Source organism: Macrobrachium rosenbergii, chromosome 8 (assembly GCF_040412425.1).
Source record: "Macrobrachium rosenbergii isolate ZJJX-2024 chromosome 8, ASM4041242v1, whole genome shotgun sequence".
Classification (NCBI taxonomy): domain Eukaryota; kingdom Metazoa; phylum Arthropoda; class Malacostraca; order Decapoda; family Palaemonidae; genus Macrobrachium; species Macrobrachium rosenbergii.
The window spans coordinates 46906098-46926097 of NC_089748.1; the positions used below are offsets into that span (position 1 = coordinate 46906098).

At 34.9% G+C, this 20000-nt stretch overlaps 1 protein-coding gene across 1 annotated transcript in view; it reads left to right on the forward strand.

Moving 5' to 3' along the window:
- The window catches only part of LOC136841137 (uncharacterized), a 128104-nt gene that overhangs the window by 32532 nt on the left and 75572 nt on the right, over window positions 1-20000 (forward strand). Inside the window, exons 5-8 of the mRNA XM_067108182.1 lie at window positions 14372-15079; window positions 15467-15562; window positions 17006-17101; window positions 17486-17599. Of these exons, the coding sequence (XP_066964283.1) occupies window positions 14372-15079; window positions 15467-15562; window positions 17006-17101; window positions 17486-17599 (1014 nt within the window). The remainder of the gene's footprint in view (window positions 1-14371; window positions 15080-15466; window positions 15563-17005; window positions 17102-17485; window positions 17600-20000) is intronic.

The following is a 20000-nucleotide window of genomic DNA, read 5'->3' on the forward strand; positions in this document are numbered from 1 at the left end:
GATATAAAAATTTACATCAGATATTTTATTGAAAGCATGATTCATTGAAAGTAGTGAGCAATCGTACAGCAAAGTAACGGAATAAAAATTCGTTAAATTAAAAGTGTAAAAATTTATATAAGATAATTTTTTTGAAAGCATAATTCTTTAAAACTAATAGACATCTTTCAAGAAAGGGACGGTATGAAATTTAGGAAAATTAGGGATATGAAATTTTATATCAGAAATTTTTTAAAAATCCTGATTCATTTAAACCAGTGGGCATCTTATAGCAAAGTAACGCAGTAAAAATTCGGCAGATTAAAAATATAAATATTTATATCAGATAATTTGTTTTGAAAGCTTGGTACATTAAAAGTACCAAGAGAGTTTTTGGGGACGGAGGTGGGGAGGATATTATAGCAAAGAAACGGAATGAAAAATCAGAAAAGTAAAGATATAAAAATTAAAAATAATATGAGGCGACGTTCCCTAGTAACTTAGGCACCAAGTTGAAATTATTTTCGTTACTTCCCATCATTATAATTGTTATTATAATCATTATGATAATGGACGATAAACACGCCCCACCTTTCAAAAATAAACAGAGCTCCTACCTTCCTTGGTGATGTTTTGACGTAAGATGCATCGATTGCAACCAAATTGCAGTGCATTGCTCGATGCAACTAAATTGCAGTGTATTGCAATTTGGCAACCAAGGTCTTGATTGGCTTCCTAAAATAACTCATTAAGCGGAGGGAGAACAACACGAAGGAAACAAACAAAATGTGGCGGAAATATATTTTGGGGGAAAGCTTTTTAGAAATTCTGAGAAAGCAGATTAAATGAATAGGTAGTCGTGAACACCAACACAAAAATTTATATATATATATATATATATATATATATATATATATATATATATATACACATATATATATATGTGTATATATATATATATATATATATATATATATATATATATACACACATACATACATACATACATACATACATACATACATACATATATATATATATATATATATATATATATATATATATATATATATATCACGTATATAGATTTAAACAGTGCACCAACTAGATAGTGTCCAGTCAACACTGATCTGGAATAAACCAAAATTTAAGGAAGGCGTGAGGTGAGTAATAGACAATAATCTATTCTTCATCCAGGATTATGATTCATACTATGTTCCCAAAGCATTCTTCACTGCCACTCCCTCCCCCCTCCTGTTCTAGTCTCCTAACAGCCGCCCTTCCTCCTCCTCCTCCTCCTCCTCCTCCTCCTCCTCCTCCTCCTCCTCCTCCTCCTCCTCCTCCTCCTCCTCCTCCTCCCCTCCTCCTCCTCCTCCTCCTCCTCCTCCTCCTCCTCCTCCTCCTCCTCCTCCTCCTCCTCCTCCTCCTCCTCCTCCTCCTCCTCCTTCCAGTGTCCTCCAACGTCTCCCCCACCTCTCTTACGTGCTTCCAAATTCATCGCAGTGAACTTATTTTTTTCTTGGTTGAAATTAAGTTAATTATTATTACTAATAATTTCCATTTCAGTTTTCCTTATTCATTATTTTAAGTTTATAAGTTTGTTTCGTCGTTTCTTCCTGTGTTCGTCACTATGTGTAAAGTATTAAGTGTAAAGTATTATTTACTAAATCAGCTTCTTCTTCAGTCTGATAACTGATTAATAAAGTTTTCAAATGGGGGAACTTATTCATATAGACGCACTGATCCATTTTACTCACATTTGCTCTTACGGATGTCAGGTTTTTTCTGGAGGACAGGCTTTTTCTGGATGTCAGGCTTTTTCTGGATGTCAGGCTTTTTATGGAAGCCAGGCTTTTTATGGGAGCCAGTCTTTTTCTGGATGTCAGGCTTTTTATGGATGTCAGACTTTTTTCTGGATGTCAGGCTTTTAATGGATATCAGGCTTTTTAAGGATGTAAGGCATTTTACGGATGTCAGGCTTTTTATGGAAGTCAGATTTTTTTATGGGTTTCAGGCTTCTTTTGGATATCAGGCTTTTTGTGGATGTCAAACTTTTTTTAGATGTCAGACTTTTTAAGGATGTCAGACTTTTTAAGGATGTCAGACTTTTTATGGATGTCAGGCTTTTTATGGATGTCAGGCTTTTATGGATGTAAGGCTTTGTATGGATGCCAGGCTTTTTATAGAAGTCAGGTTTTTTTAGGAGTCAGATTTTTTTAGGATAACAGGCTCTTTATGAATGTCAGACTTGTTTTATGGGTTTCAGGATTTTCTGGATGTCAGATTTTTATGGTGTCAGGCTCTTCATGGATGACAGGCTCCTTATGGAAGCCAGGCTCATTATGTATGCCAGGCTCTTTATGGATGTCAGGCTTTTTATGGATGCCAGGCTTTTTATGGATGACAGGCTTTTTATGGATGTCAGACTTTTTCTGGATGTCAGACTTTTTCTGGATGTCAGGCTTTTTATGGATGCCAGGCTTTTTCTGGTTGTCAGACTTTTTCTGGATGTCAGGCTTTTTCTGGATCAGACTTTTTATGGATGTCAGACTTTTTATGGATGTCAGGCTTTTTAAGGATGCCAGGGTTTTGTTTTGGTCTGAATGTTATTGAATATCTTACTATGTCTTCTCACTCGTCTATTCAACCTGGCTTTGGTAGTACAATGTTCCTGTGCTCCAGTGTGTCAAATGTAAACTCGTTTATATTACTTTATTTATTTTTTATTTATTTATTTTATTTTAACATCAAATCCTCAAATGAATGGGGTGGCACTAGGGGCCACCCCGTTGAAAACGGTGGAAAAGGGAATGGGTCTTGCAACCTTATTCCATTAAGCTTGTGAAAACCGGATACATAAATATATATGTATATATGTGTGTGCTTGTGTGTATATCAAGGTGTATATATATGTAAATCTTGTGAAAACCAATGCATATATATACGTATATATATATATATATATATATATATATATATATATATATATATATATATATATATATATATATATATATATATATATATATATATATATATATATATATATATATATATATATATATATATATATATATATATATATATAATCATTTGCCGGTCAGTTGGCAGAGCCTTACCTGTCGTTTTAGGGTCCGGGGTTCGATTCCCTTTGTGGAAAAGAAAATGTTGTTTTTATTGCCAGCGTGATTTTGAATTGATTCCCACCAAACAATGTCTTCTATTTATTTTTCTCGCGACTGGATATCGAGGAAAGATTATTTCAACAGAAGCAATATGGAATTCTCTCTCTCTCCTTGTGGAAGTCCCACAATCAAGGCAATTACTCCCCATGAATAGTATGCCGTTGCTACAACAATGCCTCCTTTGACTTATTTGCGTGTACTTTCACGGGGCATAAATACCTTAGAAGCGTTTTTGCCTGCTTACGTAAACTTCTGTTGTAGTTCCGCATTGTATTCAGTTCTGTTTCTGTTTTATGAGAGTTTGCATAACGAAAATCTAATGTGTTCTCGGCCATTGTGTAGTAAGCGCAAGTGTAGGATTGATATTGTGTTGTAAATGCAAGTGTAGGCTTGATATTGTGTTCTGAGTACAAACGTAGGCTTGATATTGTGTTCTGAATACAAATATAGGCTTGATATTGTGTTGTAAGTAGAAGTGTAGGCTTGATATTGTCATGTAAGTATAAGTGTAGGCTTGATATTGTGCTCTCATTACAAGTGTAGGCTTGATATTGTGTTGTAAGTACAAGTGTAGGCTTGATATTGTGTTTGAGTACAATTGTAGGCTTGATATTGTGTTCGGAGTACAAATGCAGGCTTGATATTGTGTTCCGAGTACAGATGTAGGCTTGATATTGTGTTCTGAGTACAAACGTAGGCTTGATATTGTGTTCCGAGTACAAATGTAGGCTTGATATTGTGTTCTGAGTACAAATGTAGGCTTGATATTGTGTTGTAAGTAAAAGTGTATGCTTGATATTGTGTTGTAAGTGCAAGTGTAGGCTTGATATTGTGTTCTGAGTACAAGTGTAGGCTTGATATTGTGTTGTAAGTACACCAGCAAGATTTAAAGGTCTTTATTACTTATAATATATAATCATAATGTTGACCTGAATGCTCATTACTCATGCACTGCCGAAGTATTTGCCAAATCACTGATGTAGACGATTGCCTCATCAAAGAGCTGCTTTTTTCCAAGGAGACCTTGGAATTGTGGGGGTTGGGGGTTGGGGGGAGGAATTGGATAGATGACCTTGGTCCTAAAGGCTGGCGAATATAGCAGAGGTCAGCGGGGGTCAGCGACCCCGGAGGTAATGACGACCAAATTACAGCCAGCATTATGGTGCCCGTTACGTATTTCATTCGGGTTTTGTAATCACTTTTTGATTCAGGAACCGAATTTTCTAATATGTATTTTTTTTATCTTTCAATTTTGCATAGCTGCAAATACTGGTATTTATGTTGACGATTATACAAGCAACGAAATATGAGTTTCTATAATACATTTGCTCTACAGATGTATATGTATATGTATATATATACACAATATATATGTATATATACTGTACAGTATAATACATATATATATATAAAATTATATATATATGTATGTATATATATAATATATATATATATATATATATATATATATATATATATATATATATATATATATATATATATTTATATATATATATATATATATATATATATATATATATATATATATATATATATATATATATATATATATATATATCGAAAACTCTCCACTCAGTCGTCCCTGTCAGCATTCCTAAACGGAAATACGATAAGTTTTGCACGTATCGATGAAACTAGATGTGAAGAAAGCTCTTACGTAAGCAAACTTGACACTTAATGAACGAGCCCCGGGCCTGCTTCTAAAGAACGAAGGGTCGCAGGCGGAAAAAAGCTCTTATGCAAGCCATCTTGGCACTGAATGAACGCACCCTGGCCTTGCTTCTGAAGAATGAAGGTTCGCAAGCAGAAAGATCTTTTACGTAAGCAAACTTAATACTTAATGAACGCACCCCAATTTTGCCTCAAAAGAATGAAGGGTCACAAGCGGAAAATAGCTCTTACGTAAGCAAACTTAACACTTTATGAACGCACCCCTGGTTTGCTTCTGAAGAATGAAGGCTACATTCCCGAAGCAATGAATTCTACCGTGATTTAACACTAATAACACCTATTTACATCGAAATACGCCACTGGCGATAGCGAGAGATTTACAATACTTTCTAAAATTATGAATGGTTCGCTATTTGCGAAATTCGTGTCTATTTTTACGTTGCCTGAGTAACATAAACTGAGTATAATGTCATTACTAAGTCCGCGAAGGCGACGTTCAGTAATCTGTTGTCATTATAGATACGTATAATGATGTAGGAACTGAATGCCTCTTTAACGGTCATTATAGCTGCAGAACCATTATAACTGACATGTTATAAATCATCGTTGTTTGGAAATAAAAGTAAATGTGTTCATGATAGCAGGTTAATCACCTTTGTACTGAGTGTATCTTACTAATAATAATAATAATAATAATAATAATAATAATAATAATAATAATAATAATAATAATAATAATAATAATAATATTCAGGATAAAATATTGTCTTTATTATAATTCTGCAAATTTTAATAGTTTGGTTTTGTGTAATAGCCGGTTATTCACTTTTTTAGTGGGTGTCTCTTGCTAAGTAATAATAATAATAATAATAATAATAATAATAATAATAATAATAATAATAATAATAATAATAATAATAATAATAAAGTGCTTATTATCTCGATTATAATTCTGGAAATTTTTTTTGTTTTGCATAATAGCAGTTTATTTACTTTTGTACTAGCCAAATAATAATAATAAATAAGAATGATAATATTGAAATTATTATTTTTATAATAATTCTGCCAATTTCTATAGTTTGGTTTGGGTAATAACTCCGCCAAACCAGGCAAGTTAAGAAGAAGGAAAACACTTACGACGTTAGTTCAGAGGTTAGCAATAAAAGTAATCCTTTGGAGACTCAAGGAAAGCCGTTAAACGCTCGCTCGCGCGCGCACAGACACGCTTCCGTTAAAGCGATAGCATTATTGTCGTTTGGGGTTGGGTGGGCGTAACTCCCCCTGTAGTATCTGTATAGTTTTTGCCATGCCAACAAAGCGATTGCCCTGTGGTATTTATGGTCCTTCTGTAACCAATAAAAAAAAAGGATTCCATGATCAATAGTAACCTCTTTTCAATGTGACCTACGGTACGAGTGACCTTGGTTCGCATTTATATAACTTTTGCTGTGAGGGTCTAAGGAGGAATGGCCCGTAGTGGGGTATTGCCCTCAGTGCACCTCGCGTGGTGCACTGTAGGCATTACTTAAGGCTCTTTGCAGCGTCCCACCGGCCCCTATTGCAACCCCTTTCATTCCTTTTGCTGTGCCTGCGTTCATATTCTCTTTCTTCCATCTTGTTTTCCTCAGTTTTTTCATAGTGCAACTGCGAGGTTTTCCTCCTGATGCATCTTTCAAACTTTGTTAAAATCAATTTCCCTTTTTCCCGCTGAATGACCTCATCATAAGTCCCAGCGCTTGGCTCTGAGCCTAAATTCTACATTCTATTCTTAAGGAATAAGGAAGAGGAATAGTTATGTAATAAAATTATGGCGTGTGCGTATGATCACGTATAAAAGCAATAATTTTTTTTTTCCTATCCTGGCGTGGTACCTTAGGTAGCTGCTCATTATGCAGATCGTCAGCGCATGCGCTCCACAGTGTCAATAACATGGCACTTGTATCACTCCTGTAGTGACGTCACGCCTCTACCAAAATCCATAATGACTGATTACAGACGCCACTAACGAATTCCTTTTCTTTTTATTTTATTGTCTTTTTTTTTAAGTTTTTCGTTCGTTTCGAATATCCCCGTGCGTGTTCGACTTCTGCTATTGAAAGCAGCATTCGTTTACAGTTACTGAAGCCTTACGAGTGTCTGTGAATAGGCTGTTTCTGATATATGTGTCCTATAGGTGAAAATCTCTCTTACAAAAGGTTTTCCAGTTATATTATAAAGGATGTGTCACTGGATCATTTCATTTTTAAATTAATATTTAAGTAAGTTATTAAATTACATACAGTTCTGAATAGATTAAATAAATTATTAAATTTAAATTAATGAGCAAATTAAGTAAATTATTAAATGTATTATTAAAGTAATTAAAAAGCTTGAGTACATTATGAAATAAACTGATTAAAACATTAGATAAATTAAATAAATTATTAAATTAACTTGAATACATCATTAAAAAAACTAAATACTCTTATAAATAAATCAAATAGGTTATTGAATAAATTACATAGATTATTTAACAAATTCAATAAATTGTTATATGACAAATTATTAAATAAATTCAATACATTATTCAATAATATAATTATCGGATAAATAAATTATATAAAATAAATTATTAAACAGATAAATGGACTAAATAAACTAAAAAAATATGTTACAAGCATGCACTAGGAAATTTACTGAATAAACCTTTACTGGAAAAATTATGGTATAAACATGCACTAGGGAATCTATGGAATAAATGTCTTAGGAAATTTATGGAATAAAGATGCACTAGTAAATTTATGTAATAAACATGTACTAGGAAATTTATGGAATAAGGATGTACTAGGAAATTTGTGGAATAAACATGTCTAGGAAATTTATGAAATATGTACTGGGAAATTTATGGCATGAACATGTACCAGGAAATTTATGGAATCAAAGGAGACACGGACACTTTGGCCTTGAGCTGTCAAGCTGTAATTTACGGGATAATGACATCATATTTCATGATTCCGATAACGCCATTACCGTCCCCCATCGTCGCCCTCACCATCATCATAACAATGCACATTTTGCAATTGCACTGTATTGAAATACGACGCTAACGAGTCATGTATTCGTGAGCCGATGACGAACCAAGATTTGGCTCGTTCCCGAGGCACGAAAATGCGTGTACTGCATAACGAAGACCAGAAAAGTATCTCGTTTTTACGTCAGTTATTCGTCATTATTAAATTTTAGTTTTCTGTAAAAGAAAACTGTTGAGATGGTTATTTGTCTGTGCGTCCGCACTTTTTCTCTCCGCCCTCAGATCTTAAAAACTGCTGAGGCTAGAGGGCTGCAAATTGGTATGTTGATCATCCACCCTCCAATCATCAAACACCAAATTGCAGCCCTCTAGCCTGAGTAGTTTTTTATTTCATTTAAGGTTAAAGTTAGCCATGATCGAGAGTCTGGCACCGCTGTAGGTGCTAACAACACAGACCACCACCGGGCCGTGGCTGAATGTTTCATGGACCGCAGCTGAAAGTTTATGGGCCGTGGCTGAGAGTTGCGTACAGCATTATGCGCTGTACTGAAAACTCGATTGCACCGAATAGTGGCTGAAAGTTTCATGTTCCGCGGCTGAGAGTTTCATGGGCCGTGGCTGAGAGTTTCATAAAGCATTATACGCCGAACAGAAAACTCGATTGCGCCGAAGAAACTCCGGCGCATTTTTTGTTTGTTTCTTACTTGAAATGAATGTCGCTAACATGGGAATATTTTTGTAGGAAGGAGCAGATGCATAAAGATTAGAAGTAGAAATTATAGTTGGGTAAATTAGAGGAATAAAGAAAAAAAATTATTTAAGTGAGCGTATAAAGAATGAGACAAATACATAATATGTATATTATCATTTCAGGCCTTTAAACCTTTTTCTGACACGTACATTACCTTAGTTTTCACAGGCATCGTTAATAACTGATCATAACAGATTAGACTCGTTCGAGCCTGGTGTGAGTTGTGCTTTGTTAGGTCATGATGAAATCAATGTTTTTCTTTAATTGTTATTATTATTATTATTATTATTATTATTATTATTATTATTATTATTATTATTATTATTATTATTATTATTATTATTATTATTATTATTCAGTAGATGAAACCCATTCATATGGAACAAGCCCACCAAAGGGGCCACCGAGAAAACCGTCACTGTGCGTTTTAAGAATAAAATGATAAATATTTAATAAAGTTCCTGGAAGTATATTTCCTGCTATATTTATAGTGCTAAGATTAGACACCAACGTTGAGACAGTTTGCTCCCGAGAAATGTATTCCCTCTGCAAAATTATTATTATTATTATTATTATTATTAGTATTATTATTATTATTATTATTATTATTATTATTATTATTATTATTATTATTATTATTATTATTATTATTTATTTTTTTGCTATCACAGTCATCCTGTCATCCTATTCGACTGGGTGGTTTTTGTAGTGTTGGGTTCCGGGTTGCATCCTGCCTCCTTAGGAGTCCATCATTTTTCTCTCTATGTGCGTTGTTTCTAGTAGCACACTTTTCTGCATTAGCCCTGGAGCTACTTCGGCATCTAGTTTTTCCAGATTCCTCTTCACGGATCTTGGAATCTTGCCTATTATTATTTTATTATTATTATTATTATTATTATTATTATTATTATTATTATTATTATTATTCAGAAGATGAACCCTACTCATATGAAACAAGCCCACAAAAGGGGCCATTACTTGAAGTTCGAGCTTCCAAAGAATATGGTGTTGGTTTGAAAGAAGTAACAGAAGGCAATAGGTAATTTTGTTATTATTATTATTATTATTATTATTATTATTATTATTATTCGGAAGATGACCCCTACTCATATGGAGCAAGCCCACAAAAGGGGCCATCGACTTGAAATTCAAACTTCCAAAGAATATGGCGTTTATTAGAAAGAAGTAACAGAAGGTAATAGGAAATACAGAAAGAACAGACCAGTTATTAGAAAAGAAAAATAATTTGGCAAGTAAGTAAATAAACAGATAAAAACGCAAGATATTTGATAATATTCTAAATTATATTTTAAAAGACTTTTCTGTACCTATAGCTTTCGTTCGTTTATGCATTGGCCCCGGTTTTTTTTTAGTATATTTTGCCCTTCTCTGTGGTCTCATTAGAAAGAGACACTGGAGGTTCCGTTTTGTCTCCCGTCTCGTAAAAGAGATTTAGTTTGACATAGTTTTATTGACTTCAAGTGTAAATATTATTTGTATGTATATGCATGCGTCATCATGAATGTGTATACATGTGTATACATAGAATTGGACATTCGTTTGTCTCTGCATAAAGTCTAGAGCCATTATTATGCAAGTTATGCATACTCAGACGATGTGCCTCTATACTGAATACTATATATACTCCAAGTATTTAGGGCCATTATTATGCAAGTATACATATTCATACGAAGTGCACGCTGTATTGGAGACACTGTATACTCTAAATCTTTAGGGCCGGTATTATGCAAGTATACGTATTCAGACGATGTACACGCTGTACTGGACACTCTGTGCAATTACGTCACCATAATTCCTCGCTTCGCAACTTTAACAAAGACACCTCCTAGCGAAATGACACCTGGACAGAATACTCCAGGGTAATAATTTTCCTTGTCGTGAAGGTTCGTAACGCTTACTAAAGGGCGTAATTTAGCTCCCTTTTGACGTGGAATTAGAAACGTCCTTGAAAAATGAGCGAATATAACCATCCACATTCTTGCCGCGGTGCCGTTGTTTGTGTCTCTTCTGACGGTGGGCAAATATGCGTGTTTTATGGACACGAATTGAGCTGTTTAGTTTAACTGACAGGTATCTATGTATGTATGTAATATGTGTATTTATACATACATATATATATACAGTATACATGTATTTATATGTATATATATATATTAATCTACAAATGTCCTGTAATATCCAGTTTCTCTACCTCGGGTAACATATATGAAAATATATCATTTCCGAGGTAGCGCGAATATATATTACAGGACATTTAGTAACAATTTATATATATATATATATATATATATATATATATATATATATATATATATATATATTCATGAAGCTACAAATGTCGCTTAAATATCGAAATTCATGCTACCTCGGTATATCTCCGTTGGAGAATTGTCGCCGAAGGGAATTTATATAAGTGATAAATGAATTGGAATCGTGGGGACACGAACCCGCGACGAAAGCCTATTCAGCGACTCCAGTTGACGTAAACCATTGAGCCATCTTGATGGCTCAATGGTTTACGTCAACTGGATTCCAATTCATTTATCACTTATATAAATTCCCCTTCGGGGACAATTCTCCAACGGAGATATACTGAGGTAGCGTGAATTTCGATATTATTACATTTGTAGCTTCATGATTGTATATAAATCACGGTGTGATAAAAATTTCATATATATATATATATATATATATATATATATATATATATATATATATATATATATATTATTCAGCGTTCCCCCTTGACATAGGTTGGCCCAAAGAAAAGACAACAAAACGACTACTGCCTTACTCATAATTCATCTGCTAAATACTGAATAAATTTTTCGACAGTAAAACTTCCACAGCAGAATTACTTTATACACCTACACAAAACACTCATCAACAGTACGTTGAAACCCCATTACACACATTGCACCATTCCCAATGTCTTGTGTGCATTCTTGTGGTTCCTGTTAAGTGCTTCCTTTCATATATCTTTTTCATATAACCTATCCTACATTTTCTCTTTCCTATTCTCTCCACATGACCATATCATATCGAAATTCTCAGATCCATTTATTCACTTATATTAATCTTTTTACCACTTCTACGTATTTCCACGTTTCTCGTTCTCTCAGTTCTTCATACAATTCTCAATTGATTTTTTCTTTTATAATAAATATTATCTTCTGTCTGTATTTCCTGTTATCTTCTGTTACCTCTTTCAAATTCTTCCTTCTGTACTTCCTGTTACCTTCTGTTACCGCTTTCAAATCAACACGTTATTATTCTTTGGAAGCTTGAATTTCTAGCCAGTGGCCCTTGTGGTGGGCTTGTTCCATATGAATAGGGTTCATTTTCTGAATAATAATAATAATAATAATAATAATAATAATAATAATAATAATAATAATAATAATAATAATAATAATGTAACCTCACATTCTACAGATACAGTTCATTTCAACAGCTTCACCATTTTTTTCTCTTACCTCTCATTCACATTCAACATCCAAACTTCATTACCATAAAGGAGAGTTGGCTTAATAAGCTCTTAATACATTAGTACCTTGGCTTCCACAGACAATTCATGTCTCTACCAAGTCTTTCACAAGCACCCTACTTTTGCTTCTCCTATCCTGTCAATACATACATACTCTTATACTGGTCTATGTAGCTTCTCTTCACTATCACTAATGCTGTGAATCATATGTACATATCTGCCATTCCATACTCCTTCCCTTTCTCTGTCTTCTGGAATCACTCCACACATAAACTTATTGAACAGCCACAGAGACGTGACTCACCATTGTCTCAGGCCCACTTTAACACCAAACCAGCCACTTTCGCCTGTGCATTTTCACTTACGCTTCATCAAGCCCTTAAAAGAAAAAAAACTCTTAATCGCTTTACACAACAATTCTGCATCACCACCTCTCTATTGATCCTGCCATGAGGATTTTAAGGTTCACGTAAGCCACGTAAAGCATTTTTATTTTAATTGCAGACTTCTCACATATCTGTTTAATAACAAATACTTTGACCACACACCAGCTTCCTTGCCTGAACGCGCAGTGTTCTTCCCTTATCAGTACTCATGTCACCTCTCTTGCTTTTCAGTCAAAATACTAACATACAACTTCCTTAATGTTATGCTCCTCCGATTGCAATAATTGCCCATATCACTTTTACATTCACATTTGGAACAGTAGTCTATCTCGCCTGTTCCATCGGAACCTTTCCCTCCTTAGGGCATACCTTAAAAACCCTGGTCAGCCACTTAGTTACACTATCACCACGATACTGCTGCATTCCATTTGGAATTCATAAGCCCCGGGTGTCTTTCCATTCTTCAAACTCTTAAATTCCCTCACCACTTTCTGAGTAGCCAAACTATTAGCATTCTCATCATGGATTATGAAGGATTGGTTGATACGCACTGTATTTGGGGATGATAATGATGGGTGATTTAGGTTGGGAATAGAATAAACGAGAAAGAGCAGAGATTACTCAGTGAAATGGTATCTTCTTTCGGCGCCACCTCTCTAAGGGAAGAACCATGTAGGTGAATAAATAAATCGTAAATGGTGATGTATGACTACGTAAGTAGATTTAGCCTCTATAGGGAGTCTGTTAGATATCTATTTGTCTAATCTGTCTATCTATCTGTCTGTCTGTCTGTCTATATATATATATATATATATATATATATATATATATATATATATATATATATATATATATATATATATATATATATGTGTATATATATATATCCCCCCTTCATCAATTATCAGATAATTTACACTGTATGTTTTTCTCTCTGCCTGTCTGTCTGTCTCTGCTTCTGTCTTGAGACGTCTCCGTGTTTTAAGTTCATTTTAGAATTCTGGCTTTTTTGGACAGTGGTACCTTAGGAAAGGCACTTGACTTGGTTATAAACTCTCGTATCTATTTAATAAAATCAGCTGACTTTCGAAGTCTGTAAGACCTACGCATGCGTGCTAAGGAAACAGCACAAAAGTTCTCAGTATCGGTCACTGATGTCAGTGAAAATTTGTGCTTAACTCCAGGACGTTCGAAGGGTTCAGGCTTTTTATTTTCATTCGTTTTTGATTCGATGAATTTTTTTTTTATTGGCAAAAATCTAGTTTATCACCTCTATGTTGACTTTCGTGACGTTGCTAAATCTCATTCCGGATTTCTTCGGTGAATCTGAACCGACATTACTGCTTTCGTATATTTCAAATTCCAAGGTAAAGGAGCGTCTGTCTTGATAAGTATATTATTGGTTAATCCCTCGAGATTCCTAGTTTGTGGTAAATATGGTGAGATGTAGATCTCTTATTGTATTCATCGGGATATTTAGCTTCGATAAATTATTAGACATGTTTTGTTTGAAAGGCTTCATGAGATATTAGTTTTCTAAGTAGATATTAATTCTATAGAGAACGCTTTGAAGTGAGGACTCTTTGTTACGTCTCAAAGTTGCCATTACCTTTGGGAAAATTGGATATTGATTCCTTGACAAACCTAAATAGATTATTATAATTATGTTTGGCAACACCCCTGATGCGTCAATTCCCGCTTGCACTCGTGAAATATCATTTCGTAGGTAAATCCCATGATGCCTTGTCAGATCTATCGAGATATTGAGAAAGACGTCAGCGTCACCACAGACGAGCTTCCTTAACACTGTTAAAATGGAGAGAGATGTTCACTACAAGAGTCATTTACTTTTCTCCATAGGAATTCTGTATGGAACAAGGAAAGTGCGTAGCCAAAAATTCATGCGGGACGCCAGGGCCATCTCCATCCACACCAATACAGCCCTCGTGCCGTCCATGGCAAGAATTCTGCTTGGCACAGGGCACTTGTGTAAAAAAGGGCCTCTGCCAAGTTGGGGATGCCAGTTCAGGCTCGTCTTCCAGACAGGTTTGCTCCTACGGGGAAGAATTCTGTCTGGCCTCGGGGCAATGCGTCCCAAAGGGCAAATGTCTCGACAACTCCCTCCCAGGGCTCCCAGGCAATGCTGCGAGGTGCCGCCCCGGCCAGATCTTCTGCCTGCTGAGGGACAAGTGCCTGCCAGAGGGTTTGTGCGGTTCACCAGAATCCTCGGGCCCTTCGGAGCAGAGATGCCATCCCTACGAGGAATTCTGTCTGTCGAGAGGGATGTGTGTGCCCAAGAACACCTGCGAAGGTGACTCTGAGTCTACGGAATCCACGCAGATACGCATCTGCCCACCTGGGCAGCTGTTCTGCATGGAAAGAGACCAGTGCACGCCTCTGGACATGTGTGGGAGCCCCGAGGAGGACCCTCCAGTTTCTGGGGTACCCAGGTGTCCGCCCGGGAAGTCTTTCTGCCTTAAAACTGGAGAATGTTCAGTTGGTGGCGTCTGTGAGAGTGACCAGTCCGAGCCGAGAAATGACCTCCTGCCTATGTGTACTGATGGAAAGGTACGCCTTCGGAATGTTTGTAAGATAAAAGAAAAAAAGGGAGGATTTTGAGCTGTGGTTAACTATTTTATATTATTCATCAGCTGTCAATGAGGAATTGTCGCTTCTATACTACAATTGGATTTCAGTATTTTCGTTTATAATACAGTCATTATTTTTCTTTGTTCCATAAATACAGGATACAGTAAAACTCTAATCCCTTTATCGAATAAAAACTCCACTAAAATTTTTCTGCATGTATGTCTAAAGACCAGAAAATAAATAGTAAACTTACCCATATAAAACCAGATTATAAACTCACCTTGAGAAGAGAATGGTGGGAAACCCCTTCCATTTTCTTCCGTTTAAAAATTATCTATAGATTATTATTTTTCCTTCTGGTTATAGATCCTCTGTTTAGCAACCGAAACCTGTGTGTATCCTGGCGACTGTACAGAGGCCAGGGAACAGAAGTCGCCACTCATTTCTTGTTCTCAAGGAGAGGTGTGTTGAATTACCACTTATTATTTATTTTGCGAAGTTGATGATAAACTTGATCAAGTTATTTTAACAAAAGTATTTGTCTTGGCCATAATGACCTAACTTGAATCAAACAGTCATGTTAAAAACGCATTTCTTACAGAATTAAGAAGTAAAAACCCCTTAAGTTTCTTCATTTCTACGTTTTTGACAACACTAAACTTAGTATTTCTTAAAATATCATTTTGTGTAAAGCATAAGCTGTTTATTGCCTGAAATGAGTGAAGTTATATTTCATTTAGAATATTCTGAATTTCGGAAAAAACAGGCGAAGAGATTACAAAACATTCATTTTTTGATACAGTAATACAAATATACTGATGAAGATGTTTTCGTTGCAATCAAGTCACGCACTGAATCTATTTATACTGTGAATGCAACAATATATAACAATAAACAAATCATATTCATTTGTTACAGTCACGAATAGAATAATATTCATATTTATTTTTAACAAATAAATATGAGTATTATTCTGTTTCTGACTGCAGCAAATAAATATGATTGTTGTATTGTTATATATTAGTGTATTCACAGTATGAATAGATTCAGTTCATAAAGTGACTGCAATGAAATAATCTTCAGCAATATGTTTGCATTGCTCTAAAAAAAATTCGACGTTTTATGCTTCCTTTGCATGTTTTATTGATCAAAATCAAGTCTGCCCTAATCGAAATATAACTTCACCCATTTCAGTCAGTAGAGACACAGCTTTATGCTTAATACAAAAAGAAATTTTAAAAAAGTATAAAGTTCAATGATGTCAAAAACGTATAAATGAAGAAATTTAAAGAGTTTTTACCTGTTAAATCTGTGAGGCACTCGCTTTTAATTTGATTGAATGATGTACGGTAGATCATCTAGGCGATGAGATATCTAGTGATCATTTAAAGAAAGAAGGAAATATCATGACGATTTTAATAGTAATTATTTATTTATTACTGTGGCTAGTCAATGAAATATGAGTACATTTTACCGTAGAGGTTTTTCAATGTCATAACTGCGATCAGTTACTGTATAACTTTCCTAAGAAATAAGCTATAGTAAATGAAACACGGGTAGATTTTACCGTAGAGTTTTAACATAGATCGGTTATCATTTTTTATATACTGCATATACAGTAATTCAATAACAATTAATATGGTCTATTAAGAAATAAGCTACAGTGAATGAAATACGGGTAGATTTTACCGTAGAGTTTTGAAAACGACACGTTATCATTTTTGTACAATTTAATAACATTGTCTATAAAAAAAATAACCCCAAACTCAGCTGAAGACTTACCGAAACATATCTCTTCAACACTTTTTGTTCTAATTTCTGGTGATAATGCTGTTAAAACCGCCTTCGAATTCACTGGAAAAAAGATTCTAATGGAAACTAATTTTCTCCGGAAAACGAAAAAAGGTCTTTTGTACAGCGACTGGTTCCTGTAGACCAGCTGGGGAATGCGGCACAGACAGTCAGTCCAATCAGCCTGTCAATATATGCCCAGATGGAAAAGTGAGTGGTGGTCCCAGAGTCCTGTTTTTGATAGTACAATTTACGTTCATTCATGACTTTTTTTTATAGTAAAATATACGTTCATTCATGAAAAATAGATCGTGTTCCTTGAGAGCATGCTTCACTTGTTATTGTGATGCTCATCTAGATATTATTAGTTAGTCTGTCAAGATATTTTTTTGTTATGGTGTTTATTTATTCAACATGAGACACATTAAAGCATACGATAATTTCCCTTAAGGAAATGAAGTTACAACAGATATTTTTTCTTGAATATTGTAAACATATAAACTGTCTGACGTTTTCATGTTTTCTACCATGCTCATAAGTGTGTTGCACTCTTTCCCTCTTTTTTCTTCCATGCACTGCACGTCTCGTCTGAAGGTGTTCTGTGTCTTCTCTGGTACCTGTCTGTTGCCTAGTAAGTGCGGAGGCTCTGGTTCTGATGCGGATACGAGCCCACCACCTCCTAAGGCGGAGGTCTGCCCTCCCAACATGGTAAGTGTTAAATGTGTCTTCTGTTTAAGTTCGTGTTTGTATTGTGAGAGTCTTCCTCATTTTTTTCAGTAAGTTTTGTTTCTTTGTTGTCGAGTTTTAAACACTTCTTCGATAGCTAGTGTTCTGCCAGAATATTTGCTGAAAAGCACATTTATACAGTATCTATATTTATATTTTTATCGTAATAATTATGATTTTGGAAAGGAAAATGTCATTCAGGAGATTTCAGATTGCTGTTCTAAAAATATGTCTTAAAGTTTATATTATTGGAATGGAAAATGTCATTCAAATGACTTCAAATTACTGCTCTAGAGAGCTTATATCTTCAAGTGTATATTATTGGTATGGAAGATGTCATTCAAATGACTTCAAATTACTGTTCTAAAAACCTTATAGGGTGCCTTAAAGATTATAATATTGGAATGGAAGATGCCATTCAAAAGACTTCAGTTATTGCTCTAAAAATCCTATGTCTTAAAATTTATATTATTGGAATGGAAGATGCCATTCAAAAGACTTCAGTTATTGCTCTAAAAATATTATGTCTTACAGTTTATATTATTGGAATGGAAAATGCCATTATCAAGACTTCGTATGACTGTTCTAAAAGTCTTTATATCTTACCACGAAGTTCACAAACGTTAGATCAGGAAACCGTGTGATTCAGAGTCACAGAAAGTTGAGCTATGATTCAAGCTTACGATAAATTTACGGTTCAAAATATATGCTTAGATGTATGCAAAACATTTGGATATTATTTCTGGTCCTTTTCCAGGTAATATTGTTTCAATACATATTTTCCTTGCCCATAGTTCAGCTCATACTAGTCACCAGCATTCTCAGTCCGTCTTTGTGGCAAAATTAAAATGTGTAGAACATGAATATAGAACTTTTTTTTAAATCCCATTCTTACGTAATATACACGTTTATTTCGAAGCTTAGTCTTCGTGTTTATGCAAATGAGACATCATATTCTTAATGCCTCGAATTTATCTATAATTATGAATGGGAAAGAGTGAAAACATTCAATTTTACATTTCTACATCGTACATTCGAATTTTGTATTTTATTTTTAGGGAAATATTGAAAACATGTCTTTAATTTACGCACTAGGCCATTTATTTATTGTTAAAATCACATGTTAATTTTACGTTTCCAATTTGCAAATTTAAACATTAAGAAAAAACTCAAAAAGTCGACAAAATCCTAAACTGTTATAAACATCGGACCTCATTCCCTTCCAAGATGTTTATTCAACTTCACGCTGGAACACATCAAGACCAGAAACATTAAAACAAAAATTAAAAACTTACCTTCTGAAGTAAGGTAATGAAAAGAAACTAATGGACGAAATTTAGCCGCCGGAACCCAGCAATTATCCCGAGGTATTTCTAAACAAATGCGTGATACCAGACCACTTTAGAGGCTCTAATTATTCCCAGAGGGACACTGGCTGCCCAGTTTGTCACGGGTCCCCTGGAATTAGGGGGGTCATATCTCCGTGTCACGGTCACTCGTGACCAGCAAATTGAGGGCAATTAGATGACCCTATAATCGTGCCGTGTTTAAGGAGATGATGAAGGCTGCAAAGATGAATAATTGATTGGAGGATGAAGGAAGAATGTAGGAGGAGATGATTAGACTGTAGGAAAGGGAAAGAAAAGTAGATGAAATTACAAGTAGGAAACTGGAAATGAACGAAAGGGGTTGAATGAGAATCTAGACGTCTTCTAAACATAGGGCCACCGTTAGGGGCCGGGGCGCGGGGGCGAGGGGGACGGTAGTGTCATAAGTGCATCTCAAGCGGTGCACTGTAGGCATTACTTAACATTCTTTGGAAAGTTCCTTCGGCCTCTAGCTGCAACCCCTTTCATTTCTTTTACTGTACCCTCGTTCATATTCTCTTCCTCGATATTAGTTTCCTCAACCCTCTCCTGACAGTTGTTTCATAGTGCAACTGCGAGGTTTCCCTTCTGTTACACCTTTCAAACCTTACTCTCAATTTCCCTTTCAGTGCTGAATGACCTCATCATAGGTCCCAGCGCTTGGTCTTTTTCCTGAATTTTACGCTCCCATTCCAGAATTATGGCAAAGGAATTTAAAAGAAAGGGAAATATTGAAAGTGAGATAAACATAGAAAAATCATTGCTGTTCACAATCAATTAATTTTTTTTTGCTTCAGTTTTATATCCGTTTTGATTTTATTGTAATCTGGTCTAAGTTTCTATTCGTTCGTTTTCTTAATTGTTTGTTTATTTGGGTTTCTTCCATATTTCCCTCGACCATGATTGCCCGGTTTTGGATTTTGCAAATGGCTGTTGTTAGAAATATTAAAGAATTAATTCACCTGGAACACGCTGTTATTATTATTATTATTATTATTATTATTATTATTATTATT